The sequence below is a fragment of the Amblyomma mixtum genome, chromosome 3 (genome assembly GCF_055824585.1).
Source record: "Amblyomma mixtum isolate Tamu chromosome 3, ASM5582458v1, whole genome shotgun sequence".
Taxonomy (NCBI): domain Eukaryota; kingdom Metazoa; phylum Arthropoda; class Arachnida; order Ixodida; family Ixodidae; genus Amblyomma; species Amblyomma mixtum.
This window is the reverse complement of record NC_143014.1, coordinates 337,187,147-337,210,611: the sequence shown is the minus strand read 5'-3', so window position 1 is coordinate 337,210,611 and position 23,465 is coordinate 337,187,147. Positions and strand designations below refer to the sequence as shown.

Here is a 23,465-nt window from a genome sequence, read left to right as displayed (position 1 = left end):
AAATTACTACCGGAGTAGTCAGCTTATGAAGGAAAATAAGGCACTTGGCGGAAGCGTAGCTTATTGGTCACGGACCACCGACATATGCACTCAATGTTCTGACTTTTCTGAGAGTCAATAAATGATGACAAGGAACGCACTTGCACTAAAGGCGAAGGTTGTTCACTTCCTACTGAAGTGCGTTGCACCAACTTGGTCATATTTTAAGTCAACGTTGACACATCTTTACAACTTTCATCTCCATTAGCGCGATCAAGCGTCCAGTATTCCTTCCATGGCTTCCTACTCGAATTCGCGGACGCTCATGCGCTGGCACAGAAATTTTTAGAGGCGTGTAAACACATTTCGAGGCTGTCGTTGTTCACAATGGTTGCTGTTTACAGGACTTGACTGGAGCAAGTAGGCTCTTAAGGCGGGCCTGGGTTGCGTGAGCTCAGATTGGCCGCTCTCTTCGGTGATGTGTGCATTGTGTGCTCATGTGGGATGTGAGATCATGTGGGATCATGAGGGATGTGGCTTTCGGAGTTTATAATGTTTCCATACCACTAATTATTATTTTCTTGAAATGAATTGCAGACAATGTCCGGAACGCGGCCTTCGGTACTGTGGTCCAGAGGCCGTAATTTGAAAGGATTTCGTTTTCCAGCCATTTAAATGTGCCATTAGTCGGACTCTTCCAGGTGAGTTAGGAAAGATCGACTCCCGTCGCAGCCGTGGCTATAAGCGCCGCTACGCTACCATTTTTAGCAAGCAGTGCTATCGAATACCGTTTGAGTTGAAGAAGGGTAAGCAATCCAAATTAACAGAAAATCGCGAGGTTCTTTCCGCCACGGCCGACAGACGCGGAAATGACCGGCCCAACGACGATTTTCGCATGCCCAATTGATCCTTCCGGCGGCACTTCTATTTCAAGAAATCAGAGCGTGGTAGTGCGATTAAATGGTTGAGTTGATGTTGAAAGGTGGACAAGTGTTATCCGTTTGCAGATTATGAAAAAGAAATTTCTTCTTTACAGCAGTCCATTTAGTGTTGAAGACATGCCTCCCCACCAAACGGGCGTGATATTTAATGCTGCAGAAGTGTTTCACATTTTCAAGCACTTCACCTAAGAGACTCGTGGGCTAAGCTGCTACGGCCACAGATTCTTGGACACATATGCTCGACCGCTGTGCTTTGCGGACATCATTACAAGAACAACAACAGTTCAAGCCGGAAAACGCATACTACGAGGGGAAATTTTTTTATTATTTATAATTTATTGTTTATGGGGGCTTAACGTTCCAATGCGAATCAGGCTATGAGGAACGCCGTAGTAAAGGCCTCAAAATTTCGACCACCTGGGGCTGACTGAGGTGCACTGACATCGCACAGTACACGAGCCTCATTGTTTCCACCGAAATGCAGCCGCCGCGCCCGTTACCCATCCAGAGTCTTTCGGGTCAGCAGCCAAGCACGATAACCACTCAGCCACCGCGGCAGCCCCTTATAATTATTATTCTTGAAGGCGCAGTCAAGAACTGAGTAATAAAACAGCTGACGAGTAGTTTCAAGCCAGTGTTCAAGATCACTTGCTAAACGCTGACGACCAGCTGCATAGGCCAAGCGGTGATGCGAACTTTGGTGTTTATGAACTGGCTCACATTGGGCAATGGCCAGCAGCTCTTTCTTTTACACTGGAAACGCAAGCTCAAAAGAGAAATACTGAAGCCATGAATGTGGCGGCGCCATCGTGCTCGGGAGCGAAGTGTCTCAATGAGACCAGCTTGTGAAATGTAAGCATTTTCTTTACTTTGTCGTTTTTCCCTCTTCTGTAGAAATTGGATTCTACGAATGATTGTGGTAGTCTGTATAGCAGTGCTCAAGGCTCTCGGCAAATGGCAACAATATTCTAATGCGGGGAATTTCATAGTCTACTCATACAGTATTTGGGCTCAGTAACCTTAAACCCAGTGGCGACTTTCTGTGAAGAAATTGTGGTAGGTGTAGTTTTCTTTTCCAGTAAAACACTTTCTTGAGAACTTTTTTATCGACAGGTTCGGATTGAAGCTCTCAAAAGCACTTTGATGTGTTATCGTAACCCGGATGGTCTGAAAAAAAAATGGGGTTAAAATATATTGACGCTGTTGTAATAAAACGCCGTTACTATATCTCCCCAATAATCCCTTACATCCTTGAATAAAAGTACAAATGCTGTTATTGCCATACCAAATGCATTTTATTCGCTTAGGTTACCATTGTAAACTCATAGTTTTTAACAAATAAGCAAAATTAATCAACGAAGACCCCCAGAGTACCGCCTTCACCCAAGACGCCAGTCCAGGGCCCGTCGGGAACGCTGAGAATGGCCAGCCCATCCAACTCCTGCGCAGTACACACAAAAGAAAGAAGAGTGCTTCTTTCTGTATTAACTACTCACCCTACACAGGTCGCAACAGTCGGACAGAGGCCGCTTAGGTTACAAAGGCTCCCGGAAAACCATCAAGAATGGCGCCTGCATAGTTACAGGTACTGTCAATGCCACTGTGGTTACTCAAAGAACATTCTGAAATCCCCTGCAGAAATAACAGCCTGCGCCCCTTGGAACAACCGCCGTAGGCGTTAAGGCTTGCTCCTGATCATTGCTGCTGGCAGGTCGCATTTTTCATCCGCACCAGAAATCATTAGAAAGCTAGATGGCTTGCAAGTGAATTTTACCAAACACTGATCAAAACCTGTTTAGATTCAGGTGGAATGGAAAAGTGTTACCACATTTAACAGAATAAGGAATATCAATACCAATGAAATGAGGATTTATAATTTTAATTTGGCATTGAAAGTCGCATAAAGAGGCTGAAGCAACACTCTGCAATGAAGCAATGCTTACTATTGCTGTATGCCACCATGTGGCTGTATCTCAGTGAAATATGGTCTTTACGTTCTCAGTATATGTGCAGTGTTGTTTTTTTTTGTTTACTGAAATAAGCTCGTTATGCTTTGATATGGTTTAGGCTCTTTTCAATGTGTCCTCCTACGCTGAAAACCTGGCACCCCTTTAACAATGTCGTTGAAGTGCTTGGGGTTGTTACAAGACGATGCCACAGCATTTTGCTTTTTTTGGAGTTGGCAGTATCTTGCATTGTTGCATTCGAAGCGTAACAAGGTTACATGTTACAGTGCACTCTACACAATCCTAAACTGTACAAACAATCAGTGTCTCATGTCTAAGGCCCATCGAAGGCCTCTCAAGTAGACTTGCTGGCGAAAATCCAGTCTTTATGCTGCCACCAATCACGCACACATAATTCATTAAAACTGAGCACACAATAAGGTGACCCGACTGCCACTTACTTCTTCACACAAGATCACCTTTTTTTTAATCCTGCGTTGGTGTCAACAAGGAGTCTCCTTGCAACTGATGCTTCCATGTCAGCTCAAGTCCAGGTCGGAGCTGATGGGACACTTCAGATACTCACGAGGCCTATCAGCATCCACGAATGCGATAGGTGATATGTCGATATCAACAAAAGAGAGATACCAAGTTGCCATTTTGTGATGCTGATGACAATAGGGTGCTGCTGGTGTAGTTTCATTTTTGTACTTGATTCTAACATTCATGTCATTTTTAGATGATCTCTTTTCCGAAAAAAGGTGCGCATTAGAATCAAGCAAATACGGTAGCACTTGTGACAGGCTTATTGGCAATTAAACCACCCTTTCCACTGTTTATTTTGTCCTTCAGCTTGCCAGCATGAAATTTAGATTTGAGGTGTCGGTGTCTACCCTCATCCTGCCTAGAAAGCTTTGGAGCAGTTGATCTGCCACGGTCATCAGCTTAGCTTTTCTTGTACACTTTGCATGGTTCAGCCCCAAAGTGACCCGACCCAGACTTAACCACGTCACTCTCTTCAAGCAGCCAAAACCACAAGACCCAATGGCCTGACCCAGTGACTTAACCACAACAATACAAAAGTTGCTGGCAGTTTAGCATTGCTAAGCAGGGAATATTGAGCGAAAGCAGGTTTTTGCAGGTGGACACCAACACCATGTACATGAAAGCAAGACTGACGTGTCCACTGACCCAGGGAACCAGTTCTGTGCCTTTCCTTTCGTCAAAATCAACCAAGCTCTACAACATTGTTAACACCAGTGCCCCAACTTGTTTTGTTTGGACTTAAAGGGGCCCAGAAACACTATCTTAGTTGACTGTTTTGCCTGTTGATCGCATACAGTAAGTTACAATGGTGCTATTAGCGTCGGTGTACCACATATATTCCGTTTTATAATATTTTAATATCCTCCAAAAAACACATTCATGGCTCCAATGGTGTCCCCACACAGTGGCGGGTTTTAGCAGCGGATATGACATCACCTGGCGCGAGCTTGATGATGGGACAAACAGTGAATATACTGCAAATTGTGTGAATAAATAGAGAAACATTTTGTCACCTGTCTGCGTTTTAAATTAGATCAACAAAAACAACTTGTTCGTCTTGGATAAAAGTCTTAGATAAAAGCTCTGCAAAGCAAGTAAAATAAAAATACACCACCAGGGGCTCTGGCGTGGAAACGACGCTGCCAGCCTCAGCAAGAACGAGTTACAGAGAGCAGGAAACCGTGGAGTGCAAACTTCCGCGACGTGCTCTGGCAGGCTGTTTTGATTGGTTGCGCCAGGTGCCGTCATTGGGAGAGCGAAACAGGAGTGGGAAGCCCCGCCAAAATCGAGTTGAGGGCAGCGTTTTGTTTGCTTGTATTTTGAAATTTCTTCATTGAATAACTCCCGTTCCTGTGCATCGATTCCTGTAATTCTTTTTAAGTCGGCATCTGTGTGACATCAAGAATCCACCTGAAGTATAGCCGGTATCCCCCTGAGCAGTGTTTCGCAGCCCCTTTAATGCTTAATGCGGTTTTGTTTGGACTTATGCCACATTTGTTGGAGCTACTCACCCTGAACTGAGAAAGTGCTATTGCGTTATGTTTTATCGCACTCCAGACTGATGAAAAGAGCCATGGCTAGCCTTTGCCTAGGGAATGCCTTGCAGAAGAGCTGCCCACATGCAGTGAATGACAGCTTTCACCAGCAAGTCCGCCGCCTTAGTGACGCGGGTTATTCGGCTGACGTGCTGACTGCAGTTGGTGAGTCAATGCTGCAGATAATTAAGAACCATAACCCACATGAATCCGGAAATGCTAGAGTGGAGGGGAAGAAAGTTGAGGCGGTGCCCTATCTTCACGGTGTCTCGCATAGCCTGAAAAAAGTGGCCCAACGGCATGGCAGACGGTAGTCTTCTCTGCGCCTTGTAAGATGTCTAGTTTATGTTCACAGATCGCGCAGGCCAATGAGGGGTGAAGTCCAACAGCTGCACTGTGAAGCATGCCAACAAGTTTGTTGCTTGTTCGACTCGTGTCGTTTACAAGTTACCCCTGTCATGTGGTAGGGTGTACACGGGCCAAACTGGCAGATGTGTTAATGACCAGGCACGTGAACATAACAATTTCCTGGAAAATTTTTCTATCAAAATAATCTTCCACGTCATTGCAGGAGTTGTAAAAACTGTGTTCCGGCTTTTAACAACATTTCAGTAATCAGAAAAAGAAAAAAAACAGGGAGGAGAGTGAAATCCTTGAGGCCTACCATATTAGGTTGCAAGGCAGTAGTGACACATGCGTCAGTGCACCGTCTTTGCATCTCACTAGGAAGTTAATTTCCTAAGTAGAAGTGTGCGCGTGCAATTTTGATAGGCAAAATATCTGTCTTTTGTTGTTTGCCAGTTATGGAGCGTGTATCCACTCCTTGGTGATTCACCACATATGTATTTGTTTGTTTTTAAGTGTGTCTGATATGCATGCGTCTTCTGGTGACCTAGGTTGGCCGTTTCTCGATTGAACTTCAGTTGTTAGTCCAGCGTTGTCCTGTGTTCTTCTCCTGGTGTCTCGTACTTTACATGGTTACCTTGTTACTGTTTGGTTTGGTTTTTGAGAAAAGGAAATGGAGCAGTAACTGTGCACGAGCATATACGCCACTTAGAAAGAAGGACCATGGGAAGTAGCATACCCGTGGTCCCGAAGCTGGCTGGTAGAGGGCGCCAGGAACTTGAACTCCCGCAGGCCAACACGCATTCCCTCGCGCATGAAGCGGGCAACAACTGCCTCCAGGATGTCGTCCCGCGACGAGTGCAAGTTGAGCGTGAACGACAGCTTGTCCAGGTTGTCGTCTCTGAATGACACGCAGGTGGCGAACTCGGCGTTGAAGTGCCGCAGCACTCTGTTCTCAAAGTGGACCTGCGGCGGACGCGCAATAAAACAGTGCTGCAGTCTTGAAGCTACTCTAGGCTACCGATGAGCCTGCGGAGAATAACAGGACCGCAAAATGAAAGGGCTGCACAGCGAAAAACACCGGATCAGGGTGTGCCCAAAGCCGTGCAAGAGAATTCGATTCAATTCTTTCTTCTAGAAGCATGCACAATCCTCGAAATGCTATCTGGGCAAAAGGCTGCATAAAAACAGCTTGCATAGGCCCAGGCACCCAGTTTTCAGCATTGGTTTTGATGTTGTAAGAGATACCATCTCTATGGAACACAAAACAAAAAGGTAACACCTTTAAGGAGACGGTAAGCTATGTACGCAGTACACAATAAAACCACCACTTCCATAAGCAAAAGACGTACTTTAAACAGCAAACATTGAAAATTAAACAATAGTAGAAGAAAAGAAAGTAGAAGTAAAAAAATGCTGCACAGCTTGAAACTTGGCAGAAATTAAGCCAAGTGCTGGCTTTAGCACAAATAAAGAACAAGAGAACAATCTTTCAGAAGTATTTAAATATTCACATAAAACTAATAGCTTCGGTAATTAGTTTTCTCCCCAAACCGTAAAACTGGAATGCCATCTAAAGTTGCTCCATCTCCGAGAGTTAAGATTTTTCTCGATCATTACCTGCATGTTCAAGTGAACGAGTATTGTTTTCAATGCATCATTTTCTTCTTTGTTGCATGCCCGCGCCGCCTTCTTTCTACGTTCATACCCAGCTTTACTTTTCCTGCGCGCGCTGCACGCTTTGCCTCACGGCCTGAAGGTCTTCAAAAAGTTGGCTTCTTCTCGCAACACTTTAGCTTGATGGTGAAGCCACCTCAAAGAGCGCCTTCGGTATTTATTTGCCTCGCGATCCTACACTTCGCGCATGCCGTAATGTCATCATTGCACGGGGAGTACATCGCCACGACCAGACGATCTTTACTATGGCCGTTTCTTCGAAAAAGTCACTATAACAAAAAAAAATGTACAGCCGTATAGCTATGGAAGGCAAAATGGGACCGCAGCTTCACTTAACTGTATCCGAGTTTTCACTGTAACCGAGTTCACTATAGGAGGGTGCTACAATTCAGCCAGACGCTCTTTACTAAAGCCATTTCTTCGAAACAATTACTATAAGCAAAAAAAAATGCACAGCCATCTATGGAAGGCGAAATGGGACCACAGCTTCACTTTAGTATATATCCGAGGTTTTACTATAACCGAGTTTACTATAACAGGTTGCTACAATTCAGTTTTAGGGAAAAGACATTTTTCAGACCTTGTCTTTCTGCAGACTAACATATGCATTGATACAGAGCCTGCCGACTAATCCCTGTAATTCCTCGACAGGAACCGTAAGAACTAGCATTAAAAAAAATGACACAGTCAAGCGCCACACCTGTGCAGGACGCAGAATGATTCGCCCTGGCGTGATGAACACGCTCCGAACAAGACAGGTGCCGCGAGCAAGCTGCGGGGGCTTCTCGTCCCGAAAGAGGGCGCAGCAAGCCTCGAACGCCTGCTTGAACAGCACGACATTTCCCGCGTCGATGCTGGACACGATGTGGCTGAGTGCCCGCTCCACCATGGACTGCTCCTTCCTCGACTGCTGTTCGAGCTCCCGCATGAGCGTGCCGAACGCCATCTCGGACATGAGCACCATCTGGTCGAAGGTGATGTGCAGGGTGGCCTTGAAGGCATAGGCGCAGGAGAATGGCAGGATCTTCTGGATGGACTCGCACCGCTTCTGCACAGCCAAGTGTAGCCGAGAGTTGTGCTGCGATCCCCACCACCCTTGACTTGTGGGCCACACAGTGCAAAGAAGGACCTATCACTAGATTCGGGTAGGGAGAAGGCAGGAAGATGGGTTTTCTGAAAATACGAAGAAGTGAAAAAGGGAGGGGAGGGGGGACAACGACAAGTCCTCATGCCGAAACGTTGGCTAAGCACCCTGATGCTCCCCCTCCCCTGTACACTTTGTGTTGTCCACTACTGGACAGTTAAGCATAAACTGCTGTCTACAAAGTGATATTGCAGCTAAAGGATCTATGCAAACTGATCTATGCTGTAACCGGTGTTATCAGACACCATTTAGGTCTCTTATACATGCTGTCTGTCAAGTTGGGGGGGGGAGAGCAAACAGAACTGAGTAACAAATAAACAGAAATGTGTTAAGTGCGAAATGTAAGGAGAGATTGGTCCAACATGACTCCTTCCAAGATCTATGCTCCATTTTTCAACAGATTTCTAGAGCGGTTCTTCTCACTCGCCAATGACCAACCCCACCTTTATCACATCACATACTTGACATTTTTCTCTCTTTCATTTGCTTTTTGTACCATCACTCTTTTCTAAACCCAACATACACCAATATCTCACACACAATACGTTGCCAAGTCTCCAGGTTTTCTCATTCGCTGGCATGCACGTCAGTGTTCACGAAATTTTTATTCAGGCACAGCCCCGTCTGCCCAACTCATTTTTGACAGAAAAGTGGTCTCCCGTAGACTGCGCCTAGTTTACTGGATAAACGCATGCAAGGACCCTGCTTTCTTTCCAGATCAGAGGACCAGTTTTCGGGATGCAGCCCATGTACGCAATGTGCGAAATATATATATATGTATATATATGTATTTTTAAGTAAAAACAACACACCAACCAGGGAATGAGTGGCATTTACTCTACTTGCCTCAGAAAGCGTGCTTTTATCAACTCAGCTCAGCCAGGATATACAGAGTGAAAGAAAGCTCTGTCGGCAAGCACTGCAATTATATAAGAGGGGCCAAATTCACTCTTGCGCTTGGCAGTCACGTCTGCCACTGCGCTGAACGCTGCTCTGGACGCTCACTCTTGTACGAGGGGATGCTGAGAAGTTCCTGGCTTTGCCCCCTTTGACGTCAAATTGAAAAATTAGTTTGGTACCACAAAAATGCATGATGTCTGTTTATGTAACTCTGTAAGAATCAGATGTTTCTGATTTTTATAACTATCTTGAATTTCAGGTAGAACGTGAGATGGCAGAGGCACAAGCAAGTTTCACACCTGTGGAGTTACGGGTCGTGATGAACTTTTTGTTTCTGCAGGGAAAGTCTGCAAAAGACATTCACAGTGAGATGTCACAAACACTACGGCAGAAGCGTCCTTCCTACAGCACTGTCAAATCTTGGGTTCCTCGTTTCAAGGTTGGTCATTTCACTGTTGAAGATGAGTCTCGTAGTGGGTGCCCCACAACCTCAACAGACCCGACAACAAGCGGTTCTGTCCATAAGCTGATTATTGAGGATCGGCGAATATCCGCCAAAAAGATAGCCCAGATACTGGACATCTCCCAGGAACGCGTTGGTTTTATTATTACCAATATCCTAGACATGCGCAAGCTATCAGCGAAGTTGGTGCCGAAATGCTTGAACAGTGAACAGAAGGAGGCTCGAGTTGAGGCATTCAGGCTGTTTTGACCAATTTTGATTCTACAAAACACTTTTTCGATAGATTAGTGACTGAGGATGAAGCATGGCCCCACATTTATTATCCCGAATCCAAGGAACAGTCAAAGGAATGGCACCTCAGTGGGTCCCCGCGGCCGAAGAAATTCCGCGCACAGAAATCGGCCAAAAAAGTCATGGCGTCAATTTTCTGGGATAAAGATGGTGTGGTGTCGGTGGACTACCTATCTCAGGGCTGTAGTATAAGTGGGTTATATTACGCTGGCCTCCTTGACAAGCTGATAGAGGAAATTAGACGAAACGCCGGGGAAAGCTGAACAAAGGAATCCTTTTGTTGCAGGACAATGCACCTCCGCACACGTCCAAATTTGTGGCTGTCAAACTGAAAGCCCTCAGTTTCCAATTGGTCCACCATACCCCCTATTCACCTGACCTGGCTCCTTCTGACTACCATCTGTTCCCCAACTTGAAGAAACATCTGAAGGGTCGTCATTTGGACGACACTGCTGACGTCAAACTTGCTGCTGAAAGCTGGTTTGACGACTTATCACATAATTTTTTTTTAAATAGACTAGAAAAGCTGAAAGAACGATGCAACAAGCGCATATCAGACTCAGGGGGCAATATGTTGAATAAATGTGCACTGTCAAAACTCTGACTACATTCTTTCTGTGCAAAGCCAGGAACCTCGTACTCGTGGCACGTGATGCATCGCCTGCCACGTGATGCACCACCTGCCACGAGTGCAAGAGCGAGCGTCCAGAGCGGCGGAGGTGACTGCCAAGTGTGAGAGCGAATCACGTGACACATCACATCCCACAAGTGGCGAGGAGGAACGGCTGAAAAGCAGCCGGCGCAGCGGTGGACGTGACTGCCAAGAGCGCAGCTGCGGCATAGGCGAGTCACATGGCATGACATCATAGTCACATGCATGCACCTCCCATCAGAGGTCAAATCTCAGAGCCAGATGACCTTCAGGCTCAGCATGGGAGTAGTAGAGCTTTTCCCTCTAAAAGGTTCCACAAGCAGTTATAAAGTGGCGATTGCTTTGAAGAGCAGCAGACTTACTGTCAAACCCGCCGACTCCTTGCTGAGCCGCTGGTAATTAAGAGGGTTGTGGCTTTTGTCGGCATTAAGTCTTCACCAGAAGTGCCTGGACCGCTTTGTGGCTTTGGTTTATGTCTGTCTGCCGTTTCTCGTATTCTTCCTTTCTCTTAAAAGCCTAGCCGTTGTGCGGGTGCACAACTTCTCTATACCTCTTTGTTTCTTTACAACGCTTGCACGGCAGCGAAAAAAGCGTGTGTGCCACCATGTGTTTGGTGCAGACACTCTCTGACAATAAAAGCTACAACCTTCGTCTTTTTGTGCGCACGCTCAAATCCAAAACTACCGAACTGTTTGCTGCTCAGTTTGCGGTTAGTCAGCCGGGCCCCGCACGTGAGGGCACCGTTTTATTGCCAGTTCTCTCCTTCGCCTCCCACTGCTCGTTTCGCGACTATATCATAATACGTTCATTGCTTTGAGCTGTGCACCGCCACCATGCCATCCTGCGGGGGGACTATGAAACACCGGGCGGGGCAGGAGGCAGTATGCGCCTTACATTTCGAGTAATTTTTTTTTCTTTTTTTTTGGCCAATGATGGGCGCGAGATGGGGAGGGGGTCTAAGAATAGGTGGCAATGTACAGCATATATTATTGCTTACAATAAACTCTGACACATCCCCAATCGAGAACCTTAGTTTGAAATCCTCGGAACCGAAACAAATTACCAAGAAAGGCTCTTACTTGACTCCTGGCACATTCCAACTACCCCGAACAGCATTGACCACACAAAAGGAAGCCTGCCCGTAGTATATAGACAGGAACTCCGCTCTGTAGCTCAGAGAAGCCAAGTCACCATTGACTGCCTCCGCACATTCTGACGTGACTGACAGCCTTAACTCCACCACCCCTCCCCTGCGCCTTTCGCATGACCATTTTTTTTTACCTCCGGCTCTCCGCCATGCATACTTAAAGACGCTAGCTACTGCCTCCAGTCACCCCTGAAGAAAGAGCCGAGAAGGCTCCAAACATTGGGATTCAAATTAAAGTTTTTGGTTGGAGATGTATCAGAGTTTACTTATAATGAAGCCATCAAACCCAACCAGACACGCAAATCTGTCAACATGTTTAGTTTTTAGTATATACAGTACGTTATGACCTTTGCAGTTTTTTTTGAGTGTCACAAAAATTTGAGCGTAATTTGCACACCCCCTTTTTTGAAACCTTAAGGGGGGAGCCTGGTCTTGAAAAGAAAATTTTACTAATCTAGCCATAGTTATGAAATTTTCAGGGCACATGTATTTTTGTGAGCTCATTCTAGATATGTCTTTTAGTTTCATGTAGAACAATTCCTTGAGCACTTCTGCACCTTTTATGCAAGTATTTTGCGAACAGTTTTGAAGAAAATTTGCTGTCGGAAACTTGCTGAAATGTATGCCATTGGGTTCTCTTGATACCAAGGGATGGAATAAGGGTAAAATTGTCTTCCTGCCTATCATAGAACCTAAGTTATAGGGTATTGAAGTTGTCGCTTCAGAAATGAAAAGAAAAGTGTGTATTCCTGTTTCTGAAGTGGCAGCTTCAGTACCCTACAACTCAAGTTCTATGATAGCCAGGAAGTCAATTAACCCTCAGTCAATTTTACCCTTACTGCATTTCTTGGAGTCAAGAGAACCCAATGGCATACATTTCAGAAAGTTCCCCGCAAGAAATTTTTTTCGAAGCTTTTCAAAAATACATGCATAAAAATTACATAAGTGCTCGAGGAATTGCTTTACATAAAATTAAATGACATATTTAGAATCGGCACACAAAAATACATAATCCCTAAAGATTTCTTAACTGTGACTTCATTAATGTTTTTTTTTCAAGACCAGTCTCCCCTCTTAATATAAAGAAAAAACACGCAAATTATGCGACTAAATATGGTACGTGGTGATCCATGTATACTGAAATTTTATTGCAAAAGCAATACTACTTTCACTTTCAGCTCCGCGCGTGGTGAGGCCGCGGTAGCTACCATTGACCTTGAGCGGCGCGGCTAGCGGTGTGACGTCACAGCTGCAAGAGCAGGGCTCCAACTTGTGCCGTCGCGAGGCGAGGCCGCGCGTGGTGGCTGCTGCCTAACTCCTGCGCCCGCCGCGCACGGCGCGCCTTTCAGCGCTCTTCATCACACACCGGGATAACGGTAATCTACACACGACCACTTCAGCGTTGCATTAGATTGGATTGGATTACATTGGATTTGATTGCATTGGATTGGATTGGATTGGATTTCAATGGACTGGATTGGATTGTATAACCGATGCATCACCACAAGTCTAACCACAAGCACCACCACCAGCTACACTACCAGCTGAACCATGGCGTAGCTACGGATATTGCTTTCGCAATTACCGGGCTTAACCAAGCTAAGCCACAGCCATTTTTTTTACAATCAAAAGAAAAACCATGGCACCAAAAAGCATGGTGCCTGCAAGTCCTTTCCATTCGCGCTGACCATACCTGGATCTCGACGGTCCTGCACCTGGCAGTCACATTGGGGCAGTGGGTATGGACCGCAGCGTAGCAAAAGAGGGTGCCGTGGGTGCAGCGCTGGGAGAGCCGCCCAACCACCCGCCATGCCAGGGAGTGGTCCCGGATGACCAGCTTGAGGATGAGGCCTCCGCACAGCGAGGTACCCTCCACACAGCCACCGAGACGCTTGCAGCCTAGGCTGAGGTAGCGTTCCCACCGAAGCGGAGCCGCTGCCGCTGCTGTGCCGGGCTTCGCATGATATTCGTTCACTACCTCCCCCATCAACATGGCTGGTATCTTTAGGTGGAGGAACAACTCCACCAAGCGCTTCTTGACGTTGATCAGCACCTGGCGGGTCGGTTCAAATTAGAGATTACACTGCATTTACCAACAGGCATTGAGATAAAATTTCCAAGAACACGGACACTACTAAAGCATTTCCTGTTGCTTCAATATTCAGTATTCAATATTGTAATAAGGGAGTAATTACTCATTGACATCCACCCGAGCGCAGCCATACGGCTACAAAGGAAACCTATGCAGCTTGCTCAGAAACTTCGTAGTTAAAGGAAAAATTTGTCCTGGTCCGGGGTTCGAACCCGGGACCTCCGCTTCACCGGAGCACTCGCTCTACCAATTGAGCTAACCGGGACGGCAAGCTTACGGTAGGGCGAGAGCGAATTGATGAATAACTTGAAATGGGAACTGTGTTGGTCAAAAATTTTGGCCAACACAGTTCCCACTTCAAGTTATTGATCAATTCGCTCTTGCCCTACCATAAGCTTGCCGTCCCGGTTAGCTCAATTGGTACAGCGACTGCTCCGGTGAAGCGGTGGTCCCGGGTTCGAACCCCGGACCAGGACGAATTTTTCTTTAATTGCGGAGTTTCTGAGAAAGCTGCAAAGCTTTCCTTTGCAGCCGTATGGCTGCGCTCGGGTGGATGTCAATCAGTAATTACTCCCTTATCACGAATCTACTCTGCCTTGGGGGATACCCCTAAACATTTGACCAGTATTCAGTATTCAACTCGCATTAAAGCTACTGCCAGTTAGTGGGGGGTACTACAACATTCACTAACCTTGAACACATTCATTTAAAGGGGGAAGCTGGTCTTAGAAAAAAATCATTTTTGTTAATGAAGCCACAATAATGGCATCTTGAAGAATCATGTACTTTTGCATGCTGATTCCAAATATGTAATTTAATTTTATGTAAAACAAGTCCTTGCGCACTTATATAATATGTTATTTAACTTTTTGCCAAGAGCTTTCAATAAAATTTGCTGCAGGAAACTTGCTAGGACGCATGCCATTGGCTTGTCTTGACATCAGACTATACAATAAGGGCAAAATTATTATCCTGCCTATCGTAGAAGTCAAGTTGCAGGGTTTTGAATTTGCCACTTCACAAACGGGAAGAAACTGATGATTTCAAAATCCTATAACTCACTTTCTATAACAGTCAGGATGATAATTTTACCCTTATTGCACAGTTTGACGTTAAGAGAAACCAATGGCATGCAATCTAACAAGTTCCCTGCAGCAGAATTTCTTTGAAACTATCACCAAAAGATACCTAACATATTGCATAAGTGCACAAGGACTTGTTGTAGATAAAATTAAATTACATATTTGTAATCAGCATGCAAAAATGCATGTTCCCTTAAGATTTTATAGTTGTGACTTCCTTAATAAAAATTTATTTCAAAGACCCTCTTCCCCCCTTAATGCAAAAATATCTCCGAAATACATATATTTAATTCACCGTCCCGACATCCAGGTGCAACTTTCTTTCGTCGTTCCAGAGTCATTAAAGCACATAATCATTGTATCGCCTTAGTGTCACTTTCAAAACAGAAATCAAGAATAATATAACAAATCTTAACAATTTAGCAGAACTAAAGAAAAAAGAATCGGTGTATCCAACAAACATGGCGAAGAATGGACAGTACCGACACCCCGACTAAATCTTGTTAAAGAATGCTCTAATGCACTCTTCCATCTCTTCTAAATAGGTATATCCACATTAATTTCGATTTGTTTTCCTGTTCACACCGAGAACTTCATAATTTGTTTTTTAATAACGTGGTTTAAGTTTCCTTATGTATACATATTGCTGTTTTGAGCATTCTTTGGTGTTTCCTTGATGTGCTTGTTTTTAAAATTGTATAAACTCTCATGCTGCCTCCCTGCCAATCATTAGGATCGCGGACTCGTCAAACTGCTTAAGGGCAGCAATTTCTATGATTACTCCATCTGTATTGTTAGATGGGAAACAAACTTTGAAACTTATTCAGCGAGCATTTTCACTGTGAATAATGCAGATTGGTTACCTTGTATTTAGTGTGGCTAGTCACTGTTAATGTGTACGGTTCTACTGGTGTTTCCTTTTCGCATGACGTGATCAGACTGTTTGCTCAGGACGGCCCCGATGGAGTTCGCACTCCTGGGTGTTCTCCTTCCATGAATGGCAGCTTAGCAGTTGACTTGCTCCCTTCCGAAGTTTTTGGTCTTAAATTGAACTCCATCACCGAAGAGTATAAAATTCTTTACATCTACAGGCCTAAAAACGCCTAGCCCCCCATGTAAGAGGTTCTAATATTGTTCACTGACCATGCTGCTGCTTCTGTATACACCCTTTCCACCATAACTTTATCCTCCAGTGCAATGTACAGTGAATGTGTTTTCTGTTGAACACACTAAATAATTTTATCATTACTCATTATTATCAGTTGCCCACGAACAGCAAAAGGCTCAACACAATGGTACCTGCAATGAAGAATACAGGAAATGACAAATAGAAAATAGGGGGGCCACAAATAACGAAGGAAAGCCAAAACAGCGTTAGAAGCCTTAAGATCTATGCTGCAGCAAGCCCCTTCATTCACTCAAGTCCACATAGTACCTAGAAATGTTGATTAGGCCTAAGGTTTTTCACGTTGGACTATAAACACCAATAGCTACAATGTGTATGTCACCAGTTGTACCTCAAAAGGTTTTTGTGAATATCTCCAGACATGGCACGTCAAAACTCAAAAAACAAAATGCCTGCAGGTCATGCAGCAAACCACCACCTTCATCATCATCATCAGCCTGACTACGCCCACTGCAGGGCAAAGGCCTCTCCCATGTCTCTCCAATTAACCCTGTCCTTTTCTAGTAGCGGCAACCATATCCCTGCAAACTTCTTAATCTCACCTGCCCACCTTACTTTCTGCCGCCCCCTGCTACGCTTGCCTTCCCTTGGAATCCACTCCGTCACCCTTAAGGACCACCAGTCATCTTGCCTTCGCATTACATGCCCTGCCCAAGCCCATTTCTTCCTCTTGATTTCAACTTGGATGTCATTAACCCGCGTTTGTTCTCTCACCCACTCCGCCCACTTCCGATCTCTTAACGTTACACCTACTATCATTTATCTTTCCGTAGCTCGCTGCGTTGTCCTTAGCTTGAGCTGAACCCTTCTCGTTAGCCTCCACGGTTCTGCCCCATAGGTGAGTACCGGTAAGATACCAGCAAGAAACCGGTAAGATAAGGCAGCAAACCATACCATGGAACAACAAGCAAGTCTGTGATAGTCGGCCTCGATGTGCACTCCAAGCATCCTCTCTCTGCTGCTCTGTGCATCGAGCAATTCCTGTACCAGCTTTGCATAACCTGACAATAGAGTCCATTACCCAGGCAACTGGGCAGGTCCAAAGAGGGGGATGTGTGGAAAAAAAGCAAGAGCCTCTGGCCTCTCCCCCCCCCCTAGGTTAGCAGCAAGCATTGTTCGAGCTATCACTTAGAAGGCAGTTGTGACCACACAATCTAATTACAGAATGTTGTTTCTTGCTCTTCCATATCCACCAACAACATGCAGAATGTTTGTCTGGGTGCGTTCTTGTGCTTTTTCCTGTTTGCGTGCTGTCCCCAATTTCATCAGCTAGATGCACCCACTTCAGCGATGAAGCGTCTAATCGAAGCACACACTTAGAGTCAAAAAAGCAGGCCGTTTAAGTGTTTCGTTGAAAGAGAGCCATTATTGAGCCAGAAGAGCAATGAAGCTCTATTTCTGGTTATGGTGCTCGGCTACTGACCCGAAAGAGGTGGGTTCGATCCCGGCCGCGGCGGTCGAATTTCTTTGGAGGAGAAATTCTAGAGGCCTGTGTACTGTGCGATGTCAGTGCACGTTAAAGAACCCCGGGTGGTCGAAATTTCCGGAGCCCTTCACTACGGCGTCTCTCATAGCCTGAGTCGCTTTGGGACGTTAAACCCCATAAACCAACCGACCAACCTAACTGCGGGAAAAGGGGTGCTGCTTTTATTACAAGTTAAGAGCTCAGTCAGCATGGTAAAATTTGCACTGCAAAGTAAAGATAAGACTTATTTTTAAAATGTATGACCAGAACAATGAAAATTTCTGTACTTTGCTTACTTATTTCCACAAGGTTTTAACTATAAATTTTTCTCTGTTCTTGGGGCTTTGAGTTAACAAAAAGCAGTAGACAGCTTAGCATGGCTAAGAGCGGAATAATGTGCAGTAACACTCTTTATAGTGGGCACTTAAGGTCCTAACGTGCTAAAGGCACTTGGCCTAAAAAACTGCCAAAAGGCCTTTGGCCTAAAGCTGGACAAAGGCCTTTAGCCAGAATGGCCTTTGATGAAGAGACCTATACCACAAAGGTATTTACCCTGAAAGCATTTACCTTGAAGACCTTCACCGAAGTCAATAGTACTATTGCACTAAAAGGTTTAGTGTACACTCTAGCTTACATCATGTAGAACTTCCCTGCATAAAGAATGAGAAACGAAAAGCTACTTTGTAGCACTAGGCTCTATCACCAATATATTTATTAACGATGATCGCTTGTTAATTAAAAGATGTCCAATTTGCAATAAAAGCAGCATCTACATTTTGCATATTTGCGAAGTCCTACCTTGGTTCTTTAAAATGCCGCAGACATAATGCAACATCGGCAGACCAGAGAGACTGTGGATAGGACACGAAAAACTCATCCTGTCAAGGACACAGCGGGCATGCTGCAACATGGTGTGCACACAACGCTGCAAGCTGAAATCCTGTCATCGGATGGTTTTCTGTTAATTGTTACTAATAAACAAAGGCAATTCTGCAAACATGTCTGCGGAAGACTACCTAACTGTGCATAAGTGGTAGGTAATTTCTACTGTGCCCGTTGCCCTTGTTTACAGTTATGTAACAGCTATATCTAATGAGAGCAGGCATAGAAGATAAGTATAGTATTCTAATATATGTAGACTTGGAGTTACTTGTTCCTTGGATATTTTGTACATTGCATGCATTCTGTCATCTGCAATAACGTACTGCATTGAGTTGAATCTGTTACTAGCCTGCTAGCTAACCACACGACCAGTGCTCATGCATGTTTTCTCCTGTCCAAAAATAATAAAAGAAAAGACCGCACATGCCCTGGAGAATCCACGCACCTTGAGGATGTTGGCGTATGGCACCACAAATCGGTACTCCGCAACTCGCTGTGGACAGGCACTGTGGTGGTTGAGGTGGAGGTCAACATGTAGGGACCGCTGGTCGTGTTGGAAGGTTGCACCTATGTGGTAGTTGCGGTGGTCTTTCACCTTCCGCCTTGAAAAGAGCTGGTGCTCGACAAATGTCTCCAGTCCCACCAGCGTGCCGAACGAGACGGAGAACAAGGCGACATCTCGGTCGACCGGGTGGGTGGCCAGTGGAAAGGCGTCAACGGGGCTGGGCATCAACCACTGGAAAAGCCCCCTACCGTCCTGCTCCATGTTTTCCCTGCCTGCTTTACACCATGCCTGGCCCACCTGTGCGGCAATGTGGAAACAACCATGACCATCACATGCCAGATTATGTAACATCACACGACAGGGATTGTGCAAAATCACACGACAGATATTGCGCAACATCACACCTCCTAGGTTGCTTGCAGTTGGCCAAGCATAATGAATGCTGCGCATGCCGTGCTTTGGCTGCCACCCTAGGTTCTAGCGTGTGTGTATGATTAGTGTGGTTAATCTGTGACAGTACGATTAGTAAAAAAATAGTGGTTGAAGGAACGGTGGGAGAGGATTAAGGCATGCTTATGTGCCTGGGGAAACCAAAAAGCACTCCAAGTAACCCAGGGTTTCTTAGGGACATCACACGACAGATATTGTGCAACGTCACACCTCCAAGCTTGTGAAACTTGCCAAAACTAAGCGCGTAATCATCGCTGCAAGCCCATGGACCATCTGCCATCCTTCCCGTTTTACCCCACCGCGGTGGCTCAGTGGTTACGGCGCTCGGCTGCTGACCCGAAAGACGCGGGTTCGATCCCGGTCGCGGCGGCTGAATTTCGATGGAGGCGAAATTCTAGAGGCCCGTCTACTGGGCGATGTCAGTGCACGTTAAAGAACCCCAGGTGGTCGAAATTTCCGGAGCCCTTCACTACGCTGTCCCTCATAGCCTGAGTCGCTCTGGGGCGTTAAGCCCCAATAAACCAATAAACCATCCTTCCCGTCATCACCACGTGAGGTTGTTTACTCCAAAGAACCACGTGATCGTGCCAGGAACATGAGCACATATAGGCATGTTCAGTATACCTGGGTATTCAAACTGGGTTCCTAAGAAACCCTGGTTTACTCTGAGTGGTTTTTTAGTTTTTAGTTTCTCCAAGCACGTAAGCATGCCTTAATCCTCTCCCACAGTTCCTTCAACCACTTTATTTTTTTACTAATCATACTGCCACAGACTAACCACACTAATCATACACACGCTAGAACCTAGGGTGGCAGCCAAAGCACAGCATGTACAACATTCATTATGCTTGGCCAACTGCAAGCAGTCATGCACAGAGTCTCTTAATGCAGTTCCATTTTTTTTTCTTGACAATGAGATTTACAAGAGCACACTCCTCCCACACAAACAACCCATTATATATTTTTTTTTGGGGGGGGGGGGAATATACACTCCCAAGCACGCTATCTTTTTGTGCAAGAAAGCTGTTCAACGGTAGCATTTCATGGCATGTTGTAATGGAAGTAACCCTGATGCAATGACAGTCATGAGGGATGGCAAGAAACTGGCCTACATATTGAAAGGGGCTTAGAGCTCCACTGCGAGATATGCAGTGTTCTGTGCATGCACATTCGTTGCCCGCAGAGTCGCTGCGTATGCTAGCTCACTGCATACGCCCAACTCAAAGTGTCTATTATCACTGGCACCCGCCCAAGCGCAGCCGTACTGCTACAAAGGAAATGTATACAGCTTCCACAGAGACTTCGTAGGTCCAGGATGAACTTTTCTTTAACTAAGCAGTTTCTTCGGAAGCATTACAGCTTTCCTCTGTACCTACTGAGACTGGGGAGTGCTAGGTTCAAGACAAGGGAACAACACAAGACACGAGCGATTGTTTTTAGCTGGTCAGATCTAAAATTCATGACTTGCGAGGATAGCTTGTATCTTGCATGGTTTTCGATTGCTCGGCTATCTTGGCTGGTTTTAACGCTTTTATGTTTGTGTGTCCCATGACAAGATATGTATAAATTTATGCCATGTCGAAAATAAACTCAGTTGTAAGTAAAAAAAATTGCGCTCGTGTCTCGTGTTGTTCCTTTGTGTGTGTTGTTCCCTTGTATAGAACCTAGCGCTCCCCAGTCTCAGTATGCACGACCAGCTAGCGCCCTACAAAGCTTTACTGACCTCTGTACCTGTATGGCTGGGCTTGTGTGGATGCCAATGAGTAATTACTCCCCTTCTACTAATTTTTCTGCCCCTCCTGTCCAAGACCTTGTACAACACCAGTAGCAAGTAATAAATGAATGAAAATAAAATAAGCCATATGTGCAGGCCAACTCGGAACCATGCCCCTACCTGCTGGTACTTGTAAGACAGGTTGAACCACAGAGTGGCTGACCACTCAATCGTGCAGTCCACCTGGTATATGGCCTCTTCATAGAGGTTCTTGACGGGTTTCCTGTACACTTCGCTGAGCACAAACGACGCATCGGAGTCCAGGAGAGGCGCCTGCTTTGCAAAGAAGGCTCGGTAGGCAGCGAGCCGCCAGTCATGACTGTGCTCATTCTCCGCGATCAGCCACGACAGCTGAAACTTCAGCTGGGAACGCATTCTGCACACGCAACAACAAATCACATGGGGCAGACCTCAGTGTAAGCAGCAACATCAAACTTGTTATTAAAACGCCTGAAGGGCCGTTGCAGCAAGATTGAAGTTTGCCTGTATCGACAGATTACCACACTATAAAACGTTTACCTGTCTATGTACAGCGTCAATCACACTTAGAGGGAGCACGGCTCCTCGTGTGCGCAGCCACGTGGAGCCATGTTGCCTCTAAGTGTGATTGACCGTGTATATACGAGATAGGGGGGTGGCGAGATTCTGGCATTGTGAAAATTTATTGTCGCATTGTGTGCACGATCGTTAGGGTGCATTATAAACATGCCCAATGTATTTGCCTTTACAAGGGCTCATCTATCATCATTTTCTGTCTGCACTGCAAAGGACTGGACTGACTTGCCCAATGCCGTCGTACTTCATTCGAGACTTATCATCACTCAGATCATCCATCGAATCAACCATGTGCCCAGAACTCGTCTCATGTAATACCCCTTTAATTGGGCCTTTGAGGATGTAATACTAGAATAAGTAAGTGTGCTGGCTGTTTCTAAACAGGAGGACTCACATCCAGACATATTTTGAAAGAGATATTTTGTATATATATTATGTAGATATGAAAAACACTTATTTTAAAACACGTGTAAGCAAGTGCTTGCACACTTGCCACTTACGCTTGCACAGGTGGTTCCTTGTCGAACCAGATCGCGCCTGCCTCTCCCACGAGCGTTCGATTTCACACACTAGCACACGGATTTTCGCCTCTCCCAAGAGGGCGCTACATCTTTCGAAAACGGCGGATTTCTTTCCCAAAGCCAAGTACTCGTAAACGTTTCATGCGAGAAGTGACACATAGCAACTTCGAATATGCGAAAAAAAAATTATTCGCTTTTATGAAAAAGGCAAAAATGCGCAGCGACACCGGCTGGTCTGTACTGCTTTTCCGCAACTGCATTCCCCGCCTGTAATCATATGGGCGATATGGGCCGTGAGACTCATCTGAAACACTCGGGTGAGCCACAATAAAAGGCCGTAACTTATAACGGAATACACCCTAAAAACTGCAAATCAGCCCCAGATTTGCCATGCCTCTAAACTAGATCGAACGTCCGCTAGTTCGTACAATCGAACTAAAAATATCGATGTCGCTAACCTAACCAGCGCTCACGCAAAGACGCAGTTTGACAGAAGAGCAGACGACGAACAGCTCTGAAAATGCATGCGATCGGGCTGCACGGGTCCTCACTACAACAGCAGCAACAGTTAAGAACATCCTCGAGTAGCCAGAACTGAGCCACGTCAGTTACATGTGAACGCTTGAAAGCTGTATCAAATGAATGAACACAGCTGTCATATCAGTAGCGCGACCGATGCGGCATGACAAAGCATGCTGTGCCGACTGCATCGGGTAAGCATAAAAATCGGGAGGCCCGAAACGTTCGGCAGCTAGGCGGCAGCAGAACGAACGCGACGGTGTGTGCGAATATGTGTCACCCTGTAACCGTCATCAAGGAAAGCATTGCAAGACCGCGCGCAACGAGACGATTAACAAGCTAACAATTCATTACAGTCTGCTTATTATGCGAGAAATAAACCCGCCGTGCCTTACCTTTAGAGTTCACCACGGCATGGCACCCACTGCTGTCGCCGTCTTTGTGGCAGATCGAACGCGAGCACGCGCAGCCACGATAGCGCGTTCCACTGCCACGACTACCGCGGTGCACGCGCCGGCGGCGACTGATTGATGCAACCGTTTGCTGATCTACGCAGAGCCACCAAGAATATTACAGTTAAGATACCCATAGGGTTCATGCATAAAAAAACGGTGGTTCAAGTTGGCCAAAATTTAGGTTTACGGATTGCAGCGACACTACCAATGGCGCAAACTGTGTTTCTGTTTCAAAGTTATAAATTATTAGTAAACAAACAACCTTCTGGCAAAAAAAAATTAATGAAACAGATCCTCAAAAGGTAAGTTAGGAAGTACAAGAAGAAAAAAACTGCTTTCAAAACATAATAACGTTATCAAGTAACAGCTTTTATTTTTCACTTCTAGATAGCGCTGCCATCCGTAAACACTAG

General features: G+C 45.6%; 1 protein-coding gene across 3 annotated transcripts; it reads right to left on the bottom strand.

Annotated features, from left to right (window-relative positions):
- Window positions 1–2,193: 2,193 nt before the first annotated feature.
- Window positions 2,194–23,241, bottom strand: LOC149356073 (uncharacterized). Of its 3 annotated transcripts, none has more exons than XM_089584104.1 (7): window positions 22,993–23,241; window positions 21,123–21,378; window positions 18,719–19,075; window positions 13,260–13,619; window positions 7,670–8,142; window positions 6,032–6,258; window positions 2,194–2,361 (listed from the first exon to the last, which is right to left on the bottom strand). In XM_089584104.1, the coding sequence occupies exons 2-7, from the start codon at window positions 21,375–21,377 to the stop codon at window positions 2,300–2,302; spliced, it is 1,734 nt and encodes a 577-aa protein (XP_089440230.1). In that variant the 5' UTR covers window position 21,378; window positions 22,993–23,241; the 3' UTR covers window positions 2,194–2,299. The 3 variants fall into 3 exon arrangements, with proteins under 3 accessions (XP_089440230.1, XP_089440231.1, XP_089440232.1); XM_089584105.1 differs by having other exon boundaries at window positions 7,670–8,047; XM_089584106.1 differs by having other exon boundaries at window positions 7,670–8,017.
- Between the last annotated feature and the right edge of the window lie 224 nt (window positions 23,242–23,465).